The sequence below is a fragment of the Heptranchias perlo genome, chromosome 22 (genome assembly GCF_035084215.1).
Source record: "Heptranchias perlo isolate sHepPer1 chromosome 22, sHepPer1.hap1, whole genome shotgun sequence".
Lineage (NCBI taxonomy): Eukaryota > Metazoa > Chordata > Chondrichthyes > Hexanchiformes > Hexanchidae > Heptranchias > Heptranchias perlo.
The window spans coordinates 3,388,210-3,411,092 of NC_090346.1; the positions used below are offsets into that span (position 1 = coordinate 3,388,210).

The 22,883-nt window shown below is 42.1% G+C and overlaps 1 protein-coding gene across 2 annotated transcripts in view; it reads right to left on the bottom strand.

The window, feature by feature from the left end:
• Window positions 1-21,310, bottom strand: part of LOC137340408 (protein tweety homolog 3-like) — a 157,555-nt gene extending 136,245 nt beyond the window's left edge. Inside the window, exon 1 of one of the 2 annotated variants that reach the window (XM_068002821.1) lies at window positions 20,158-21,307. In XM_068002821.1, the coding sequence (XP_067858922.1) occupies window positions 20,158-20,283 (126 nt within the window). In that variant the 5' untranslated portion in view covers window positions 20,284-21,307. Of the gene's footprint in view, window positions 1-20,157 lie in introns of both variants that reach the window. The other variant, XM_068002822.1, reaches the window with a different exon arrangement.
• Window positions 21,311-22,883: the final 1,573 nt, after the last annotated feature.

Consider the following 22,883-nt stretch of genomic DNA (forward strand, 5'->3'; position numbering starts at 1 on the left):
TAACATTCCATTAACCTTTTTGATTATTTTTTGTACCTGACCACTACGTTTTAGTGATCGATATACATGGACCCCTAAATCTCTTTGGACTTTCACTGCTCCTGGCTTTTCACCATTAAAAAATACTCTGATCTATCCCTTTTTGTTCCAAAATGGATGCCCTCACACTTACCTGCATTGAAATCCATCTGCCACAGTTTTGCCCACTCACCTGCCCTATCAATGTTTCTATATAATTTTATGCTCCCGTCTACACTGCTTACTAAGCCACCAGCAAACTTGGATTATATGGCTCATTATATTTATTAATGACTTAAATAACATAATGAATAGTTGAGGCCCCAGCACAGATCCCTGTGGGACACCACTAGTCACTTCCTTCCAATGCAAGTACATACCCATTACCCCTACTCTCTGTCCTCTACTGCCTAATCAGGTCAATAATTTGTCTTCAATTCCATGAGCTTTAATTTTAGCTAATAGTCTCTTATGTGGAGCATTATTAATTGCCTCTGGAAGTCCATATAAACTTTATCCCTATATCCATACACATTCCCCTATCTACTGCTTTAGTTACTTCCTCAAAAAATTCAACTAGGCTCGTGAGACATGGCTTACCCTTTACAAATCCTTGTTGGTTCTCTCTAATCAGCTCAAATTTCTCTTAAGTGCTCAGTCACACTGTCCTTAATTATAGATTCCAATAACTTCCCAACAGATATTAGACTAACAGGTCTATAATTTCCAGGTCTCTCTCTCACCTTTCTTAAATAATGGAGTTACATTTGCAATTTTTCAATTTAAAAAGGGACAATTCCTGAATCAAGAAAGCTTTGTAAGGTTATGGCTAAAGCATCTGCAATTTCCTCACCTACTTCCTTTAAACCCCTGGGGTGGAAACCATCAGGTCCTCAGGATTTGTCAGACTTTAGAGCCATTATTTTTTCTAATATTGTTTTCTTGCTTACATTAACTTTAGTGAGTTCAAGTCCTTGATTCATTATTAGTTTCCCTGGAATGTCAGATATATTATCCTCTTCCTCTAATATGTAGACTGACAGCAAAGTAATTATTCAACAAGTCTGCCATTTCCTTAAATTCATTTGCAATATTACCCACATCTGATTTTAAAGAGCCCACATTACCCTTGACTACCCTTTTTCTTCTAATATAATTGTGAAAACTTATGTTAATCTTGATATCCCTTGCAAGTTTCTTTTCATATTCCTTTTTTCAGCTCTCACCATCTTTCTTGTCTTCCTTTGCTGTTCTTTATATCTCTTCCAGTCCCCTGGATCTACACTATTCTTTGCACTTTTGTACGCAGTACCAGAATTGTAAACTAAGTTTTTCCATTGAGATCAGTGGATAGCAAATCAGGTGCTGGCATCCTGGCTAGTTTCCCCCCTCCTCAACACTACAAGCTGAGTCTGACTGCATCACATCCTCTGCTGCCCCAGTTGAATTCAGTTGGCTCAGCACAGGTCAGGGATCTAATCTAGGACTTTTATGGTTTGAATGGCTTAATACCACATCTCATTGTGAATTTATCCACTGGTCAATAGGGAAGCATCCTGCATTTCTAGGTCCCACTTCCACACTACTCCACAATCACAGGGGTAGAAAATGTAAGTGAATTTATGCTCCAATTCCATTCTTGTGATGGAACACAGAAAGGCTGCAGCTGTATGAAGCCTGTGTTACAGGACTAATACATTCAATATAGACCCTAATGACATGAACTGTAACCAGTCTCTTGGGATACGAACTGTAATTGAGCCATCGCACACACTCCAACTATCACACACTCCCTTCCATCCAAGAAAACATTTTATACAGAATGAGAAACATCTTGGCATATGTTACAGGCCATTTTTTTTTTAAAAGCTATATAGTTGCCATTGTAGCAGTAAAGGAGGAGATAGTAGCGATATTGGATAGGATAAAAATAGATAGAGGAGGTACTTAAAAGATTGGCAGTACTCAAAGTAGAAAAAAGTCTCCCGTCCAGATAGGGTACATCCTGGGTTACTGCGGAAAGTAAGGGTGGAAATTGCAGAGGCTCTGGCCACAATCTTCCAATCTTTCTTAGATATGAGGTTGGTGCCAGAGGACTAGAGGATTGCAAGTGTTACACCCCTGTTCAAAAAAAGGGGGAAGAGGGATAAACCCAGCAATTACAGGCCAGTCAGCCTAATGTCAATGGTGGAGAATTTTTTTTTAAAACAGACAATAATCCGAGACAAAATAAATTGTCACTTGGAAAAGTATGGGCTTATAAATTAAAGTCAGTTGAAGGAAAATCATGTTTGACTAACTTCATTGAGTTCTTTGATCAAGTAACGGAGAGGGTTGATGAGGGTAGTGCGGTTGATGATGTGTATATAGACTTTCAAAAGGCATTTGATAAAGTACCACATAATAGACTTGTTAGCAAAATTAAAGCCCATGGTAGCGTGGATACAAAACTGACTAGGGGACAGAAAGCAGAGAGTAGTGGTGAACAGCTATTTTTCAGACTGGAGAGAAGTATACACTGGTATTCCCTAGGGGTCAGTATTAGGACCACTGTTCTTTTTGATATGTATTAATGACCTAAAGGGTACAATTTCAAAGTTTGCAGATGACACAAAACTCGGAAATGTAGTAAACAATGTGGAGGAGTGTAACAGACTTCAGGAGGTCAAAGACACACTGGTGAAATGGGCAGACACATGGCAGATGAAATATAACACAGAAGTGTGAAGTGATTCATTCCGGTGGGATGAGGAGAGGCAACATTAACTAAACAATACAATTTTAAAGGGGGTGCAGGAAGAGACCTGTGGATGCACATACACAAATCTTTGAAGGTGACAGGACAAGTTGAGACGGCTGTTAAAAAAGCATATGGGATTTATTAATAGAGGCATTAAGTACAAAAACAAGGAAGTTGTGCTAAACCTGTGTCAAACACTGGTTGGGCCTCAGCTGCAATATAGGAACAGGAGTAAGCCATATAGCCCCTCGAGCCTATTCTGCCATTCAATGAGATAGTGGCTGATCTGTGACCCAACTCCTTATACCTGCCTTAGCCCCATATCACTTAATACCTTTAGTTAACAAAAATCTATCAATCTCAGATTAAAATTAATTGAGCTCGCATCAACTGTCATTTGTGGAAGAGAGTTCCAAACTTCTACCACCCTTTGTGTGTAGAAGTGTTTCCTAACTTCACTCCTGAAAGTCCTGGCTCTAATTTTTAGGCTATGTCTCCTAGTCCTAACTATAATCTTTCAAAGTTCTCTAGATTCAGGAACTGTCCCTCTAGATTGGAAAATTGCACACGTCACTCCACTTTTTAAGAAAGGAGAGGGAAACCAGGGAATTATAGACCAGTTAGCCTAACATCTGTTGTGGGAAAATGCTGGAGTCTATAATTAAGGATAGGGTGACTGAACACCTCGAATTTTCAGTTAATCAGAGAGAGCCAGCATGGATTTGTGAAAGGTAGGTCGTGCCTGACAAACCTGATTGAATTTTTTGAAGGTGACTCAAGTAGTGGACAAGGGAATGTCAATGGATGTTATTTATATGGACTTCCAGAAGGCATTTCATAAGGTCCCACATAAGAGACTGTTAGCTAAGATAGAAGCCCATGGAATCGAGGGAAAAGTACAGACGTGGTTAGGAAGTTGGCTGAGCGAAAGGCGACAGGGAATAGGGATAATAGGTAGGTACTCACATTGGCAGGATGTGACTAGTGGAGTCCCGTAGAGATGTGTCTTGGGGCCTCAATTATTCACAATATTTATTAACGACTTAGATGAAGGCATAGAAAGTCTCATATCTAAGTTTGCCGATGACACAAAGATTGGTGGCATTGTAAGCAGTGTAGATGAAAACAGAAAATTACAAAGCGATATTGATAGATTAGGTGAATGGGCAAAACTGTGGCAAATGGAATTCAATGTAGACAAATGTGAGGTCATCCATTTTGGATCAAAAAAGGATAGAACAGGGTACTTTCTAAATGGGAAAAAGTTAAAAACAGTGGATGTCCAAAGGGGCTTAGTGGTTCAAGTACATAGATCATTGAAGTGTCATGAACAGGTGCAGAAAATAATCAATAAGGCTAATGGAATGCTGGCCTTTATATCTAGAGGACGAGAGTACAAGGGGGCAGAAGGTGTGCTGCAGGTATATAAAACCCTGGTTAGACCGCACCTGGAGTACTGAGAGCAATTCTGGGCACCGCACCTTCGGAAGGACATATTGGCCTTGGAGGGAGTGCAGCGTAGGTTTACTAGAATGATACCCAGACTTCAAGGGTTAAGTTACGAGGAAAGATTACACAAATTGGGTTTAGAGTTTAGAAGGTTAAGGAGTGATCTGATCGAAGTTTATAAGATATTAAGGGGAACAGATAGTTTTTCTCTATCCACCCTATTTCCACTGATTGGGGATTCTAAGAGTAGGGGCACAGTCTAAAAATTATAGCCAGACCTTTCAGGAGTGAGATTAGAAAACATTTCTACACACTAAGGGTGGTAGAAGTTTGGAACTCTCTTCCGCCAACGGCAATTGATACTAGCTCACTTGCTAAATTTAAATCTGAGATAGATAGCTTTTTGGCAACCAAAGGCTGTTGGAGTTAAGATCACAGATCAGCCACGATCTTATCAAATGGCGGAGCAGGCTCGAGGGGCTGAATGGCCTACTCCAGTTCCTATATTCCTATGTTCCTAGACTCCCCAACCAGCAGAAATAGTTTCTCTCTCTCTACCTTATCTGTTCCCCATAATATCTTGAAAACTTTGACCAAATCACCCCTCAATCTTCTAAATTCCAGGGAACACAACCCTGGTTTGTGTAATCTCTCCTTGTAATTTAACCCTTGGAGTCCTGCTATCGTTCTCGTAAACCTACGCTATACTCCCTCCAAAGCCAACATATCCTTTTTAAGGTGCGGTGCCCAGAACTGAACACAGTACTCCAGGTGTGGTCTAATCAGGGCTTTGTACAGCTGTAGCATAACTTCTACCCCCTTCTAGTCCTCTAAATATAAAGGCCAGCATTCCATTGGCCTTTTTGACATTTTAGGGGTCCATGTGCATAGATCATTAAGTCTCTTTGGTCCTCCACTGTTTCGAGCTTTTCACCATTTCGGAAGTACTCTGATCTATCCTTTTTAGGTCCAAAGTGGATGACCTCACACTTGCCTACACTGAAATCCATTTGCCACAGTTTTGCCCACTTAATCTATTAATATATCTCTGTAATTTATGCTACCATATACACTGCTTACAATGCTGCTTATCTTTGTGTCATTAGCAAACTTTTGTTCAATTCTGGGTACCACACTTTAGGAAGGATGTCAAGGCAGATGGATGCAGAAGAGATTTACTAGAATGGTGACAGGGATGAGGGACTTCAGTTATGTGGAGACCCTGGAGAAGCTGGGGTTGTTCTTCTTCAGAACAGAGAAGGTTAAGGGGAGATTTGATATATGTGTTCAAAATCATAAATGGTTTTGACTGAGTAAAAAGGAGAAACTATTTGCAATTGAAGTAGGGTCCGTAACTAGAGGATACAGATTGAAGGTGATCGGCAAAAGAGCCAGAGGGGACATGAGGAAACTTTTTTTTTAAACGCAGCAAGTTGTAATGATCTGGAAAGGGTGGTGGAAGCAGATTCAATAATAACTTTCAAAAGGGAACTGGATAAATACTTGAAGGGAAAAAAAATTTAAAGGGCTATGGGAAAAGAGCTGGGGAATGGGACTAATTGGATAGCTCTTTCAAAAGAGCCGGCACAGGCACAATGGTCCAAATGGCCTCCTCCTGTGCTGTACTTACTGGGACATTGTGATAGTTGTTTGTTGGTGAGAACATGACCAACGTCAACCACCATTTGGGCAGTAAGCTTTATCATGTGGTTTGAAGTTGAAGAGCTTAGTTGAAGGAAAAGTAGTACCTCATTAGGTATACGATGAAGTTTTCCCTAAAAAACAGTGCACTTTATTTTACCAGAATATTCAACATACAAAAGCAGTGAAATGTTGTGAATGCTCCGGGCTCAGTTTTGTTTTCAATCTTGCAACTAAACTCTCAGGGCATTTTTACATTGGCTATATACATGCAGTACTCCCGCTCTAATTCTAATGGCCCAACCTCCAAAGGCTAAGCAGCACTGGAATCCCACATTTTCATGACCAGCAGTTGCCAGTGAACGCGAATACTTCAGGAGGGGGAGAATTTTCTTTTTAGCCAAGGAAATTATAGATCTCTGGCCTCCAATGGCACTAGCTAAAGTAAATCAGGGAGGCCAGTGCAGAGATCATTGGTCTGTGTTTCAACACCATTCCTCCCTTATGAGAATGTATAACTGCCTTTCTTCTCCTTATATGATCAAGTAACAGAAAGCAATCCCAATCAAGGGAATTTTTTGCAGCGTGTTACAAGGTTTTACACCATCTTGTATACATTATAAAGATATCAACTTAAAATAAATATTGGCAGAATATATTTTCCTACATGGGCAGGACCTCATGACATTGGATTTGCCCATTCTAATTCTCACTAAACAGTTTGAACCTCTACCTAGCACACTGGTATTACGAAAGCATGAACAATTACAGAATGACAAACAAACTTGCATTTATATTGTGCCTTTCAGATCCTCACGACATCCCAAAGTGCTACACAGCCAACAAATTATTTTGAAGTGCAGTTAACGGTGTACTTAATCACAGCAGCCAATTTGCACATAGCAAGGTCCCAAAAACAATAAGATAAATGACCAGATAATTTGATTTTGATGGTGTTGGTTGAGGGATAAATGTTGACCAGGATATTGGGAGAACTCCTCACTTGAATGGGCAAACAGAGTCTTGGATTAATGTCTGATCTGAAAGACGGCACCTTCACCAATGCAGCACTCAGTCAGTACTGCACTCAAGTGTCAGCCTAGATTAAGTGCTCAAGTCTCTGGAGTGGTACTTGAATCCATGACTTCCTGAGTCTACGGCAAGAGTGCTATCATTGAGCCAAGCTGACAATGGACTTCAGATAACTACCCTTTCAAAACAGCAACAGTTCACTTTTTTTTTTAAAAAGCATATTTTGTTGTAGCTTTCCAGCTTTGCTACCTGTCCAAAAACACTTATACCATCTAATTCCATTACTACTTACTGGGCACTTTTGCTCTCAAAAGATATCAAAGTAGTGTCTGAAGATGATACCAGTATACAACTTGTACTGCATGGATTCTTTTTATGCACAATGTTGACAGATTCTCATCTCATACTAACATAGGAACAGGAGTAGGCCATTCAGTTCCCCTATTCTATTCGATCACGACTGATCTGTATCTCCCCTCCACTGACCCACCTTTGCTCCATATCCCTTGATAACCTTACCTTACAAAAATCTATCAATTTCAGTCTTGAAAATTTCAATTAACCTAGCATGCACAGCCTTTTGGGGGGTAAGAGAGTTCCAGAATTCCACTACCCTTTGTGTGAAAAAGTGCTTCCGATTTTACTCCTAAATGCCCTAGCTCTAATTTTATTATGCCCCCTTGTTCTGGGTTCCCCAACCAGAGGAAATGGTTTCTATATAACTAACCTATTGAATTCCATTATCATTTTAATGACCTCAGTTAGATCTCGCATCAACCTTCTAAACTCAAGCTAAGTTTACGGAATCGGTCGTCAAAATTTAACCCTTTACACCCTGCTATCATTCTGATCAATCTGCACCATACCCCCTCCAAGACAAATATATCCTTGCTGAAGTGTGGTGCCCAAAATTAAATGCAGCACTCTAGATGGGGTCTGACCAAAGCTCTGCACAACTGAAATACTGGTACACACAGCCAGTCCTGCTGTGTACACCAGTAGCAGTGGCTAGTTCTTTTGTTGCAGGAAGTACTAGGTGATCTTAATTCATCTAGATAAAGCGCAGTATAGCAGATGTGGCGGTTAGCACTTTGCAAATTACAAAACAGTTATTTAAATCAAATATCACAGTGTTCATATTGTACATATCATCACCAAATAAATCATAGAAAAGAGTGAATGGAAACCCGAACAAGACTGAAGTTTACAAAATGCTGCTTGCACTGTATAAATTTAATAAAATTATTACCAATTTCAGGCACGCTGCAGTTTGACAATCTACTCAATGGGTGCTCTTGAGTGCCCCTGTTCCTAGAGCTGGATATGGTGCAACCATATATTTACTGCCATTTTCTTTAATAACATCAGGGATGGCTTTGGTAGCAGCTGAAATCCTAGAGGTAATCTGTATTTGTCAGGCTCAATGAGACAAGCTGCTAACAGGAGCACAAGCTGCCAGCACAGCACAGCTATTTCTTTTAAAATATCAAAGTTATTTGGGGCAGGGGGGTCATTTATTTCCAGTTCTGATAGCCAAAATCTTCACCAGCCCAGCTAACTCAGCCATTTTAGCTCACTCTATTTCATTCAATATGAACTGTTAAATGAAAGAACATTCATTGCCCACATGGGCCATTTTTCTCTCTTGGCAACGAGCCCAAATCCCTCTGCTGCTCCCTTCTTTATCTAACCATTTTCTTTTTGAATTCTGCAAGCAAGTGAACATTCCACAACGTCTTGAATAAAGATCTTGGGGCGAAATTACATTTGACTTCCTCAGTTTATCGTCACATCCCCAGGTTCTGCTTCATAATTTTAATTTCTAGGATTAAATTTATATTGGATGGACAAACAGTTAAAAAAAATATTTTTGAACGTGAAAAATGTGAGAAAATGTGAGATTATGGCAGAGAGAAAAAAAATCATTGTTGGCACTAGACCCCTCACCACTTTCCACTCCCTTCCCCCCAGTTCTAAATGAACTATTACATCTGATAAACTAGTACCCTCTTAGACCTGTTGCCCACAATGCTTCAAGTAATGCTGACATTTTCTTTCCAATTGCATTAGCATGACTATAAGGTAGCATTAAGAGAGCTCTGGGGTTCATTTTTAAAACTTCAAATTTAATGTCATTCCTTACAAGAACAAGAAAAAAACATTTGAAATAGATTCCACAACTCAGCCAGTCTAACTTTCTCCCACATGCCCTCTGGAAATAAAGGTCAAGTTGCAAATAGGCTGGAAAGCACAACTGTAGTACACTCAGCCTTCAACATTAAGGTACTGTAGAAGTCATGAGTGCTAATAAATTAAATGTCATTTTTATTTAATTTATAACTAATGTTGATATTCTACTCTGAATAGAAGTACAGTTTTATGCAGTTCAATCAGTCTGTAAATCTTATGCTGCTCATAGAACCTCATACTTGGTAGTTCAAAAAGCTTGGCCATATGTCAGTGCGGACTTGGAAGCTGGCAAACACAATAAAACATTACACTTTACCCAAAAGTAGCTAGTGGTCTCACCATAAGTTATTACAGCCTCATGTGAAAAATCACATGTACTGCACCTGTACATGAAGAATAATCACTAAACACAGCAATTTTCATCAAGGGGCCTTTCATAAAGTATATACACTGGAAAAACGAAGGTGGGGGAGGGGGAGGTTTGAAAAATCATACAAGGGCTGCCAGGGAAAGGAAAGCCTGAAGACGTTGATGGTTCCCTTCCCCACCACATCATGCCATTCACCACCTCTCATCCAAAAGGAAAGAAAAGAATGACAGAAGCAAAAAGAATTAAGAGGAAGAGAAGAGAGTTAGAAGCAGAAAGCACAACAGGGAGAAACAGCAACAGACAGCAGAGGCAGTTAAAAGAGTGACCATAATCTCGCACATACCGTGTGTGCCATGGGAGGTCTACCTACTAATTAAAATTACATTTTAACTTTGGGATTTAAAGTTCCTTTTGCAATATTGATTGCTGACAAGATAGCAACTTCCATGGGAGAAGGGAAAGAATAGTCAATGGTGTACTTTTTGGGAGGGTGCAGAAATTAGAATTTTCAGCAAATGTACTTTATAAGTGAGAAACAAAAAGAGCCTGCAGAGTTTGTTTTTGGAAAAAAAAAACAGCAATACTGAATCCCAAATACAAAAATCAACACGCTATTAGCACACCTATGAAAATAATCACAAATCTGAAAGTTAAGATTGTGTAAACCTCTCAAACTGGAGCCTGTATTCTCAACCAAATCTAATCATATAAACCTTGACGAAGGCATTACACCCAAAATGTTTCCTCTTTACAAATGCTGACTGATGTGTTTTCAATTCAGATTTCTAGCATGTGCAGTTTTGTTTCTTTTGCCATTTAACTGAATATAAACAAAACTTCCTCTCCCTAGTTTCTCACCAATACTGTTGGGAATATACAGCACAAACCCAGCAGCTAATTCAATGTGAAGCGACCCAATCAAAATACAGAAAATCAGTTCTCATCGCCACTCAAGGTTTTGTGTGGAATTGTGAGAAGGGAGACTCACATTAGACAATAGTCACCTGATGCAACTCTCTCGGGGATGTAAAAATAATTCAACAGTTAGCAAATGTCAAACAGGTAATTTAACAGATCCCAGCACAATGATTGGGAATAGTCTTCACTGTAAAATCAGGGGACGAGGACAGTGGGTGGACATTGCCCTTGGTGTGAATTATGACCGAAATTCTGCAATCTCCCAATGAAAACCCACGTCCCACCTTTCACCGTATTAAATTCAATAAACCTGGCAACAACAGCAAACAGATTTGAGTAATCTATCCCACAGGATGATATGCAAATTATGTGACCTTCTACAAAATATTACTTTATTCCTCACTCACGAAAACCTGATAATTCACTGCCCACTTCTTCACTCGAGTTATTGGACAATCATCCCTCATACGACCTTAAACACTTCACGACTGACCATGAATTACTTTCTATATTAAAATCAATATACAAAGTGTTTTTAATTCTCTTAAATAAATCATCTTGTTATACCCAATGTTTTTGCCAACAATCTTAACTACTGTTACTATGCACCATTCAGGTAGAAGCTATTTTAAGCAGATCGCAGCACACAAAACACAGCTATACACTGCAGAGAACATGTTAAGAATGTGGAACTGCTCCTATTTCAGATGTACAATAACTACATAACATAAGCACCACTGCCAATAAGTTATCTGGGTCTTTTCAGAATAAAATTAAATAGGAATCCAATCCTAAACATGTCTTATCTATTAAAATTTATTTAGGTAGGTAATGCCTTCCTTCACTCACATTCCAAATCCACCATTCCAAATATCTTTGCTCCATCCCTACACATCAGACTAATATTAACTGTGGTATAGCAATGAACCACTGACCCAAAGATATCTTCACAAATTAATATTTCCAACCCATAACTCAGAAGATGAAGAGGCTGATTTGGAAAGGGGGGAGAAGGGAGAGCTTTCTTAAGAACATGACTAGCATTTGCACATTTAAATTGACTTAACCCCAAATATCCACAATAAGCAATGTGTGGTAGTGTTTCAAGATACAGGACCTTCCAAAATAGCTTCAACACAGTATTTAAAAACAAGGGCCCAGAGCTTCTACTAGATTGCGCTGGCTTTTTAAGCACATCCAGGCCGAATCAGCGCAAAACATAGTGGACTTTCGAATTATGTCCGGCATAATTTGCGTGCATAATTAGAGCTTGAGCGATCTTTTGCATGGCTTTAAAAAAATTACATTTTTTTTTAAAAATCACTGAAACTAGCCCCGTCTACAAAGCTGGCCACCGTCTCCCCCCCCCCACCCCGAAACAACGAGGACGGTGAGTTTCTGCCAATTGTACCAACCTGCGGCCGTTCAAGGAGGGCTTTAAAATTAAGATCGTTTTCTTAGGCGCAAAGGCATTAGTAGGCATGTTTTAAACGTTTTTAAAATAGTAAAAAAATATAAATTTACTAAGAAACTGACTAGTGTACACCAATGAAAGTAGGAAACGTTTCAGTATAGTTTTTCTGAATCATTTTCAGAGATCAGGTTACACACAGGCAGAGGACTGAACACCTTTATCAAAAATGATTTTTGTTAGTGATAAACCCATTTTCAGCTGTATTAATAAAACTGTACCAGATTACCACTCAAGGAATATTTTTGATTCCAAAAAAAATGAACGATTATGCTATGTTAAGCTGCCAGTTTGCTTGATTCATGGCAGATTTTACATTTGTGATTATGTTAATACATAACTCAGTGTAAAATATGCCCGTGCAATTTTTAGGCGCAATGATACACATGATGAGGTCACATTTTATGTCAGCTATGCAATCTTGTCCAACCCTACATTCCAGCAAGTATCCTCCACTCTCAACTTGGATACTGTGCATTCCCTCAACCCACCCTCAACTCTACCATCAGTGATGGAGAATTCACCCATCACACCCTTGCACTTTTGATTTTCATAGAATCTTACAGCACAGAAGGAGACCGCTCGGCCAGTCATGCCTGTGCAAGCCCTTTGAAAGGCATCCAATTTAGCCCCACACCCCAGCTTTTTCTCCATAACCCTGCAAATTAGTCCTCCTGAAGTACATGTCCAGTTGTCTTTTGAAAGTTCCTATGGAATCTGCTTCCACCACCCTTTCAGGTAATGCATTCCAGATCTTAACAACCCTTGGTGTAAAAAAAATTCTCATTTCCCCTCTAGTTCTTTTGCCAATTATTTTAAATCTATGACCTCTGGTTACCGACCCACTTGCCAGAGGAAGCAGTTTCTCCCTACTTGCTCTATCAAAACCCCTCATAATTTTGAATACCTCTATTAGGTCTCCCCTGAACCTTCTCTGCTCTAAGGAGAACAATCCCAGCTTCTCCAATCTCTCCACATAACAGAAGTTCCTCATCCCTGGTATCATCCTGGTAAACCTCCTCTGTACCCTCTCCATGGCCTTGACATTCTTCCTAAAGTGCGGTGCCCAGAATTGTAAAAAAATACTCCAACTGAGGCCTAACCAGTGATTTGTAAAGGTTTAGCATGATTTCCTTGATTTTGTATTCAATGCCCCTATTTACACTTTCTTAACCGCCTTATCAACTTGCCCTGCTGCCTTCAAAGAACTCAATCAGATTACATAAGAAATAGGAGGAGTAGGCCATACGGCCCCTCTATTCAATAATATCATGGCTGATCTTAGACTTCAACTCCACTTTCCCTTGATTCCCTTAGAGTCCAAATATCTGTCCATCTCAGTCTTGAATATGCTCAACGACTGGACATCCACAGCCCTCTGGGGTACAGAATTCCAAAGATCCACAATCCTCTGAGTGAAGAAATTTCTCCTCATCTCAGTCCTAAATGGCCGACCCCTTATCCTGAGGCTATGCCCCCTAGTTCTAGACTCTCCAGCCAAGAGAAACAGCCTCACAGCATCTACCCTGTCAAACCCCCTCAGAATCTCTCATGCATCTAAACTCCAGAAGGTATAGGCCCATTCTACTCAATCCTTCTTCACAAGACAACACTCTCATCCCAGGAATCAATCTAGTGAACCTTCGTTGCACCCCCTCTAAGGCGAGTATATCCTTCCTTGGGTAAGGAGACCAAAACTGTACACTGTACTCCAGGTGTGGTCTCACCAAAGCCCTGTACAATTGCAGCAAGACTTCCTTACTCTTGTACTCCAACCCCCTTGCAATAAAGGCCAACATACCATTTGCCTTCCTAATTGCTTGCTGTACCTGCATGTTAACTTTCTGTGTTTCATGTACAAGGACACCCAAATCCCTCTGAACACCAACATTTAATACTTTCTCACTGTTTAAAAAATATTCTGTTTTTTTATTCTTCCTACCAAGTTAAATAACCTCACATTATACTCCATCTGCCACCTTCTCGCCCACTCACTTAACCTGTCTATATCCCTTTGCAGACTCTGTGTCCTTCTCACAGCTTACTTTCCCATCTAGCTTTGTATCATCAGCAAACTTGGATACATTACACTCGGTCCCTTCATCTAAATCATTAATAGATTGTAAATAGCTGAGGCCCAAGCACTGATCCTTGCGGCACCCCTCTGGTTACAGCCTGCCAACCCGAAAATGACCCGTTTATTCCTACGCTGTTTTCTGTCCGTTAATCAATCCCCAACCACGTGATCCCTTATCTTGTGTAACAACCTTTTGTGTGGCACCTTATCGAATGCCTTTTGAAAATCCAAATATACTACATCCACTGGTTCCCCTTCATCTACTCTGCTAGTTACAGTAAATTTATCAAACACAATTTCCCTTTCACAAAACCATGTTGCCTCTGCCTAATCATTTGATTTTTTAAGTGCCCGGTTACCACGTCCTTAATAATAGATTCCTGCATTTCCCGACTACTGATGTCAGGCTAACTGGCCTGTCGTTCCCTGTTTTCGCTCTACTTCCTTTCTTGAATAGTGGTGTTACATTTGCTACCTTCCAATCCACTGGGACTGTTCTAGAATCTAGAGAATTTTGGACGATCACAACTAATGCATCCACTATCTCTGCAGCCACTTCTTTTAAAACCCTAGGATGCAGGCCATCAGGCCCAAGGGATTTGTCAGCTTTTAGTCCCATTAATTTCTCCAGTACTTTATCTTTACCAGTATTAATTTCTTTAAGATCCTCACTCTCATTAGACCCTTGGTTCCCCACTATTTTTGGGGTATACTTTGTGTGCCTTCTACTGTGAAGACAGATACAAAATATTTAACTTCTCTGCCATTTCCTTATTCCCCATTATAATTTCTCCTGTTTCAGCCTTTAAGGGACCCACGTTTACTTTTGCTAATCTCTTTTTTTACATACGTGTAGAACCTCTTACAATCAGGTTTTTATATTTCTTGCTAGTTTACTCTCATATTTTATTTTCTGCCTCGATCAATTTTTTGATCATCCTTTGCTAGTTTCTAAAACTCACACAATCCTCAGGCTTACTACTCTTCTGGGCAACATTATAAACCTCTTCTTTTAATCTAATACGATCCTTAACTTTTTTAGCTAACTACAGAAGGATCAATTTTCCCATGGAGTTTTTATTCCTCAATGGAATGTATATTCATTGAGAATTATGAAATAGTTCTTTAAAAGTTCACCATTGCTTATCTACGGTCATATCTTATAATCTAATTTCCTAATCAACCTTAGCCAATTCACCTCTCATACCTATGTAATTGCCTTTAAGTTTAAGACTCTAGTTTCGGACTTAAGTACGTCGCTCTCGAACTCAATATGAAACTCTATTATGATCACACTTTCCCAGAAGATCCTTTACTGTGATATTACTAATTAACCCTGTCTCATTTCACAAGATCTAAAATAGCCTGTTCTCTGGATGGTTCCACAATGTATTGTTTTAGGAAACTGTCTTGAATGCATTCCATGAACTCGTCCTCCAAAGTACTTTTGCCAATTTGGTTTGTCCAGTCTATATGAAGATTAAAGTCCCCCTGTGATTATTGCATTACCTTTGTTACAAGCTCCTCTTATTTCATGATTAATACTCTGTCCAACAGTATCACTATTGTTAGGGTGCCGATAAACTACTCCCACCAGCGTTTTCTGCCCCTTGTTATTTCTTATCGTCACCCATACTGATTCTACTTCCTGATCTTCCGAGGCAAGATCCCTTCTCACTACTGTCTTGTCATTTTTTAATCAGGGCTACCACACCCCCCCCACTTTTCCATTTTGTCTGCCTTTTCAAAAAGCCAAGTACTCTAGAATATTTAGTTTCCAACCTGGGTCAGCTTGCACCCACGTCTCAGTAATGGCTACTAAATCAAACCCATTTATCTCTATTTGTGCCATTAATGTGTCTAACTTATTACGAATGCTTTGTGCATTCAGATAAAGAACCTTTAATTTTAACATTTTACTATTTTTTCCTGATTTGACCTTATTCACTGATGCCCTATTACCATTAAACTCTTTCCCCTCCTGACACTGTTTAACTTTACCCAAATCACTACACTGCTATATGGCCTTGACTTTTCTCTTCAGATTTATAAACTTACGCTTACCTGAACCCTCCACCCGCCCCCAACTTTTTAGTTTAAATCCCTATCTACCACCCCAGTTATTTGATTCAGCAGGACATTGGTCTCGGCCTGGTTTAAGTGGAGTCTGTCCCAAAGGAATAGCTCCCTCTTTTCCCAGTACTGGTACCAGTGCCCCATGAATTGAAACCCCTGTCTCACACACCACTCTTTCAGCCATGTATTTAACACTCTGATCTGTTTGACCCTTTGCCAATTTGCATGTGGCTCAGGTAGTAATCCAGAGATTACCACCTTTGAGGTTCTACTTATTAATTTGGATCCTAGCTCCTCAAACTCCCTCAGCAGAACCACATTCCTAGTTCTACCTATGCCATTGGCTCCTACATGGACCAGGATAACTGGATCCTCCCCCTCATGCTCCAAGTTCTTCTCCAGCCGGGAATAAGATATCCTTAACCCTGGCACCGGGTAGGCAACACAGCCTTCGGAACTCCCGGTCGCGGCTGCAGAGAACAATGTCTATCCCCCTGACTATACTATCCCCTACCACATTCCTTTTCACTCCCCTCACTTGAATGGCCTCCAAATTGCCCATCCTCCCTGCAGTCTTTGTTCTCATTCACACAGGTAGCAAGTACCTCATAACTGTTGGGCAAGGTCAAAGGCTGCAAATCCTCCATCATTACATCCTGGGTCCCCATACCTGTCTGACTTGCAGTCACATCCTCATGTCCCTGACCAGTGACCAAATCTAAACTATTACCTAACCTAATGGGTGTGACTGCCTCTTGGATCAAAGTGCCCAAATAACACTCCCTCTCCCTGATGCATCGCAATATCTGCAGCTCAACAACTCTGAGCCAAAGTTCCTTGAGTTGTTGACACTTACTGCAGATGTCATAGCTCGGGATCTCGCTGGTCTCCACCAACTCCCACATGCTGCAGTTACGACACACCACCTGCCCTGCCACCTCTGGTCAGTCAGACACAATTTGCCTTTAACAAATCCCTGCTGGCTGTCCCTTATTAACCCATGCCTCTCCAAGAGAGAATTAATTTTGTCCTTGGCAATAGTCTCTAGTAGTTTTCCCACCACTGACGTTAGACTGATTGGCCTGTAGTTAGGTTTATCCCTAAGGTTATCCGCTCTCCCCTTTTCTGAACAAGGGCATAACATTTGCAATCCTTCGGTCCTCTGGCACCACTCCCAAATCCAAGGAGGATAGAAAGATTGTGGTCAGAGCATCTGCTATCTCCACCGTAGCTTCCCTCAGCAACCTAGGATGCATCCCAACTGGACTGGGGGACTTTTTTTTTTCCAAAACAAGTGTCAAATCAAAATTTTATTATTCTGGTCCAGGATGCACTCCAGTCCCTGCGGTGCCCACCTGTCGCGGAAAGCCTCAAGCGTTCCGGTAGACACCGCGTGCTCCATCTCCCGGGCCATCTGGGTGCTGGGGGACTTGTTAACTTTGAGTGATGCCAACCTATTTAGCACCTCCTTTCTATCCTATCCAGCATCTCTACTCCCTCCTCCTCTACTGCAACATTAACTTCATCTTCTTTTGTGAAGACAGATGCAAAGTCCTCATTCAGTACCTCAGTCATGCCCTCTGCCTCCACAAGATTATTTCCTTTTTTGTCCCTAATCAGGCCCACCATTCCTTTGACTAACCTTTTACTTTTTATATATTTAAAAAAGATTTTTGGGTTCTCTTTTATGTTATGCACTAATCTTTTCTCACTCTTTTTGCTGCTCTTATATTCTTTTTCAATTTCCCCCTACACTCTGTATTCTGCCTGGTTTTCTACTGTATTCTGTACCTGACATTTGTCATAAACCTCCTTTTTATTTTAACCTCTATTTCCATTGTCATCCAGGGAGCTCTAGCTTTGGATGCCCTATCTTTCCTCCTTATGGGAATATGCTTAGTTTGTACCTGAACTATCTCTGCCTTGAAGGCCTGCCATTGCTCATTTATTGTTTTCCTGGCCAATCTTTGTTCCCAGTCCACCTGTGCTCAATCCCTTCTCAAATCACTGAAATTGGCTCTCTTCCAGTTGGGTATTTTCACCTTTGATTTTTCTTTGTCCATTTCCATAACTACTTAAACTTAATTATATGATCACTATTACCCAGATGTTCTCCCACTGAAACACACTCCACTTGCTCTACTTCATTCCTCATTTCAGGAATTCTTCACCCTCCATGACCTTTACACTGTTTCTTTGCCAGTCTATATTAGGGTAATTGAAGTCTCCTACTATTACTGCTCGATTATTTTTACATTTATCTGAAATTTGCCGACAGATTTGCTCCTCTATCTCCTTCTCACTATAGCAATGCAACAGCTCCTTTTCTGTTCCTTAACTCTAACCAAATAGATTCAGTCTATGAAACCTTTAATATCATCCCTCTGTAGAACTGTATTATCCTTGATCAATACTGCCACATCCAACCCCACCCCCCCAAAATCTTAGTTGTTTCTTCCCCATCCCTCCTGAATATATTGTGGCTGGGACTGTTTAGTTCCCATTCTTGCTCATGTTTAAGCCAGGTCTCTGTTATAGCCACTATGTCATAACCCCATGTGGCAACTTGTGCCTACAGCTCTTTAGCCTTATTTGTAACACTCCTCGCATTAACACACGTACATTCCAACACCATGCTAGTCGGCTTTGCTTTTCTCCTCCATCTAATTCCTGTTCTTGCTACACTATTCTTTATACTGTTGCTGTTTGCCCCTCAGTTTTCTATGCACCCAGTCTCTCCTCTCTGCTGCTATGTCCTGCTTCCCCTCCTCCTGCCAAATTAGTTTAAACCCTCAACACACAAGTTAACCTCCCCACTAGGACATTGGTCCCAGCCCTGTTCAGGTGCAACCCATCTAGCTTGTACTGGTCCCAGTGCCCCAGAAATCTGAAGCCCTCCCTCCTGCACCACTTCTCCAACCACACATTCATCTGCATTATCTTCCTGTTTCTGTACTTGTTCACATGTGGCACTGGGAGTAATCTAGAGATTACCACCTTTGAAGTCATGTGCACACTATGCCGCAGTGTCTCCCAAAGTGGCATGGATTTGCTTCTGACTACAATTCCCCAAGGTGTCATCATCCTCACTGGTATTCAACACTGTTTGTAAATGCCAAATTCCCAGAGGATTCGTGCACTGCCCACCTGTTCCTTCTAGTCTTCCTGGTGGGCACCCACTCCCTTTCCTCCTGAACTATCTGTAGCTGTGGGGTGACCACCTCCTGAAATGTACCATCCACAAAACTTTCAGCTTCCCGTATGCACTGTAATGATGCCAGCCGCCCCTCAAGTTCTGAAACTCTGAGCTCGAGCAGTTGGCGACACTTCCTGCATATGTGGATCTCCAAGGCACAGTGTTCTGGAGTTCCCACATGGCAAAGGATGTGCATGCAACAGGCCTCATTTGTCCCACCATGTTAGCTAATGGTTATTTAAAACTGTTCAGCTTTAAGGCTAGTCATCTGTTTAGCTAACCACTAAAAAAAACTCACCAAAAATACTAATCAATAAACTAAATACTTATCTGTAACTTACTCCCGCCGTTCCTCTTAATCCACTTCCCACCTTCAAAACCTTCCTCAAAAATCGACCTTTTTGCTACCTCTCTTTCCACCTTCAAAAGCCTCCTTAAAAACCTACCTTTTTGGCCACCCCCTGTAATTCCCTCCCTCTTCCCGCCCAGGCACCCAATCCCCTCGAAAAAGGAATGTTTCGTCACGTGAAAAGTGCAAGTTGTCATCAGGTCCACAACACAATTGCTGCTAGCTTTCACATACTGTGAGTGCACCCACGCATCCGCATTAAAAAGTTGCAGTGATCATTCGTCTTTAAATAACTGCTTTGAACTCCAGATCTATTGCACCAAGCCTTAGCACATTTCGCATTGTTCACAAAGTATTCAGCAGATTTACCGCGATCAACTGAGAGGAAAACTTGCATGTAGAAGTGGTTGGGGAAGCCGCAGCCAGTTAGAAACAGAATAAGGGCTACAATTTACAAATTATGTTAGCTAAACTCAAAGGAGATCTGACGAACTTTCACTGATACTAATTCGGTGCCTTCACATCAGAGACTGCTACAGATGGCAGACTATTCACTGTTGCCGCTCTCTGTAAAGTGCTGCCCATTGACGGTATGAAATGGCATTAACACAGTGACACAGGGTCTCTTACCTCCTGGTATTGGGTGTCCTCGGGCTGGAAATCGCTGCTGACCGTTTCTAGTTGGATGGTGATGTGTGGGAGACGGTGCAGGAGGTTCACCCACCAGGGAGGGGAATAATTCACCGCCGCCGCCATCGGGCTACAGCCGGTTCCCACCACCTCAATCTAAGGGAGGGGGGAGAACCCTCACTCCATCCCCAGGTTCGCCCGAACGCTTTTCCAGGCACAAAATCTCCTCACCGAGTAATTTTAAAAAAACAATCCCGGCGATTTCGGTCTGAAATTCTTCTTCTTGAATATTCCCGGAGAGGGAGGAGGAATCCCTCGAGATTTGAAGGATTTTTCCCCCCAGTCAAATCCCCTGGATATGGCGGGCCGGGCCGGGCCCGCTCGCTGCCCCTTCCTGCGGCTCCAATTTATTGGGGAGGGCTTTTGTCCCCGATCCCTTTTTGTTGTTGGCCGGAAATTCCCGAGGCTCAAGCGGCCAGAACTCGTGTTCGTCCGCCCGGGAGAGGCCTCGAGTGACAAATTCCGTGCAAAACGGCGTCCCGTCCCGTCCCGTCCGCGGAGAGAGGAGCGGGGAGCGGCGTCCCGTCCGCCGGGGAGCGGGGAGAGGGGAGAGAGGAGCGGCGTCCCGTCAGGAGAGGAGAAACACGCACAAAAACCGTTCAGCCCCTCGGCTCCATTCCCCACTTTCCTCTCATAGATTCGCTCGCAGTCTCCCTGACTCGTTGTTTCCTGTCAGCAATGACTTCTGTCCTTCGAGCCTGAGGTAATTGTAATAATAATTAATAATTATTATTCTTCCAGCTCCACCTCGCCGCCCGAGAGCCGCGCTCCGTGCGGAATCTCGCCGCCCGAGAGCCGAGAGCCGCGCTCCGTGCGGAATCTCGCCGCCCGAGAGCCGAGAGCCGCGCTCCGTGCGGAATCTCGCCGCCCGAGAGCCGCGCTCCGTGCGGAATCTCGCCGCCCGAGAGCCGAGAGCCGAGAGCCGCGCTCCGTGCGGAATCTCGCCGCCCGAGAGCCGAGAGCCGCGCTCCGTGCGGAATCTCGCCGCCCGAGAGCCGAGAGCCGCGCTCCGTGCGGAATCTCGCCGCCCGAGAGCCGCGCTCCGTGCGGAATCTCGCCGCCCGAGAGCCGAGAGCCGCGCTCCGTGCGGAATCTCGCCGCCGCTTCCGCTCCGACCCGCCAGGTGAAGCTAACGGCTCAGCAGCGCCGCCAAGCGTCCAGCGGCGACTGCGCGGAACTGCAACCTCAGCGGGTTTTTTTGGCGTTGCAATTGTTCTTCGCTTACGACAGTCGCTCGTTATAAATCCTACATTATTCAGCGGCTATAACATTAATGTCATATTCCGTGAAGTTAAGGCCTGGGAGACGTCTGAATTCGTCTCTCTGCTATTTTAATTTCACTTCAGTACACAGTGTTCATGGTGCAGGGTACATAATACAGAGTTGAAGGGTAATGGACAATGAGCTCTTACCCTGGGGCTTGAGCACTGCCAGGATTAACCAGTGGTATTTGTATTTGGAAGTATTATTGGTACTGCCTGCCTTAGCAATGCTGACATCCATTGGACCTGTTTGGCTGTTGTGCTATATTTTTCTCAATTTGAGTTGGTAAAGGATGTTGCAAGGCAGTGCTGGGCTGGGATGCATTGTTGCTGCCCCATATATTGTCCACCTAATTTCACACCCATTTTGGTTTATAAAGATAACTCTAGTTTGAAATATTTCTTGCTGGGAAAATAGACAACTTCATCTAGCTATCTGGATATCCCTATATAGATATAGGAACTTTGAAGTGCATATCCACAGATCCCTGAAGGTAGCAGGACAGGTAGATAAGGTGGTTAAAAAGGCATATGGAATATTTTCCTTTATTAGCCAAGGCATAGAACATAAGAGCAGGGAGGTTATGCTGGAACTGTATAAAATATTGGTTAGGCCACAGCTTGAGTACTGCGTACAGTTCTGCTCATCACATTACAGGAAAGATGTGATTGCACGAGAGAGGGTACAGAGGAGATTTACGAGGATGTTGCCAGGACTGGAGATTTTTAGCTATGAGGAAAGATTGGATAGGCTGGGGTTGTTTTCTTTGGAACAAAGGAGGCTGAGGGGAGATTTAATTGAGGTGTATAAAATTATGATGGGACTTGATAGGGAGGACCTGTTTCCCTTCGCAGAGGGGTCAATGACCAGGGGGCACAGATTTAAAGTAATTGGTGGAAGGATTAGTGGGGAGCTGAGGAGAATTTTTTTCTCCCAGAGGGTGGTGGGGTCTGGAACTCACTGCCTGAAAGGGTGGTAGAGGCAGAAACCCTCAACTCATTTAAAGAGTACTTGGATGTGCACTTGAAGTGCGGTAACCTACAGGGCTACGGACCAAGTGCTGGGAAGTGGGATTAAGCTGGATAGCTCTTTATCGGTTGGTATGGATACAATGGGCCGAATGACCTCCTTCTGTGCTGTAACTTTCTATGATTCTATGTATCTTTATATATAAAGAAAAGTCTTGTGTCTAGCATGTCTCATATTTCAGCACCTCAATGTGTCAAAAATATATAAACAGGAAGAAAAGCAATTGTTTTTCCTGACTAAAGCCAGCAGCTGCAAATTTAGAGAAACGTCATTACAATTAACCTCTAATTAACCTCAGGGTGTGCTATTTAAACCATTCCCTGTTGGGGAATACCTGGGTAGTGTCCTAAATGAGCTATCTCAGATTAAACATA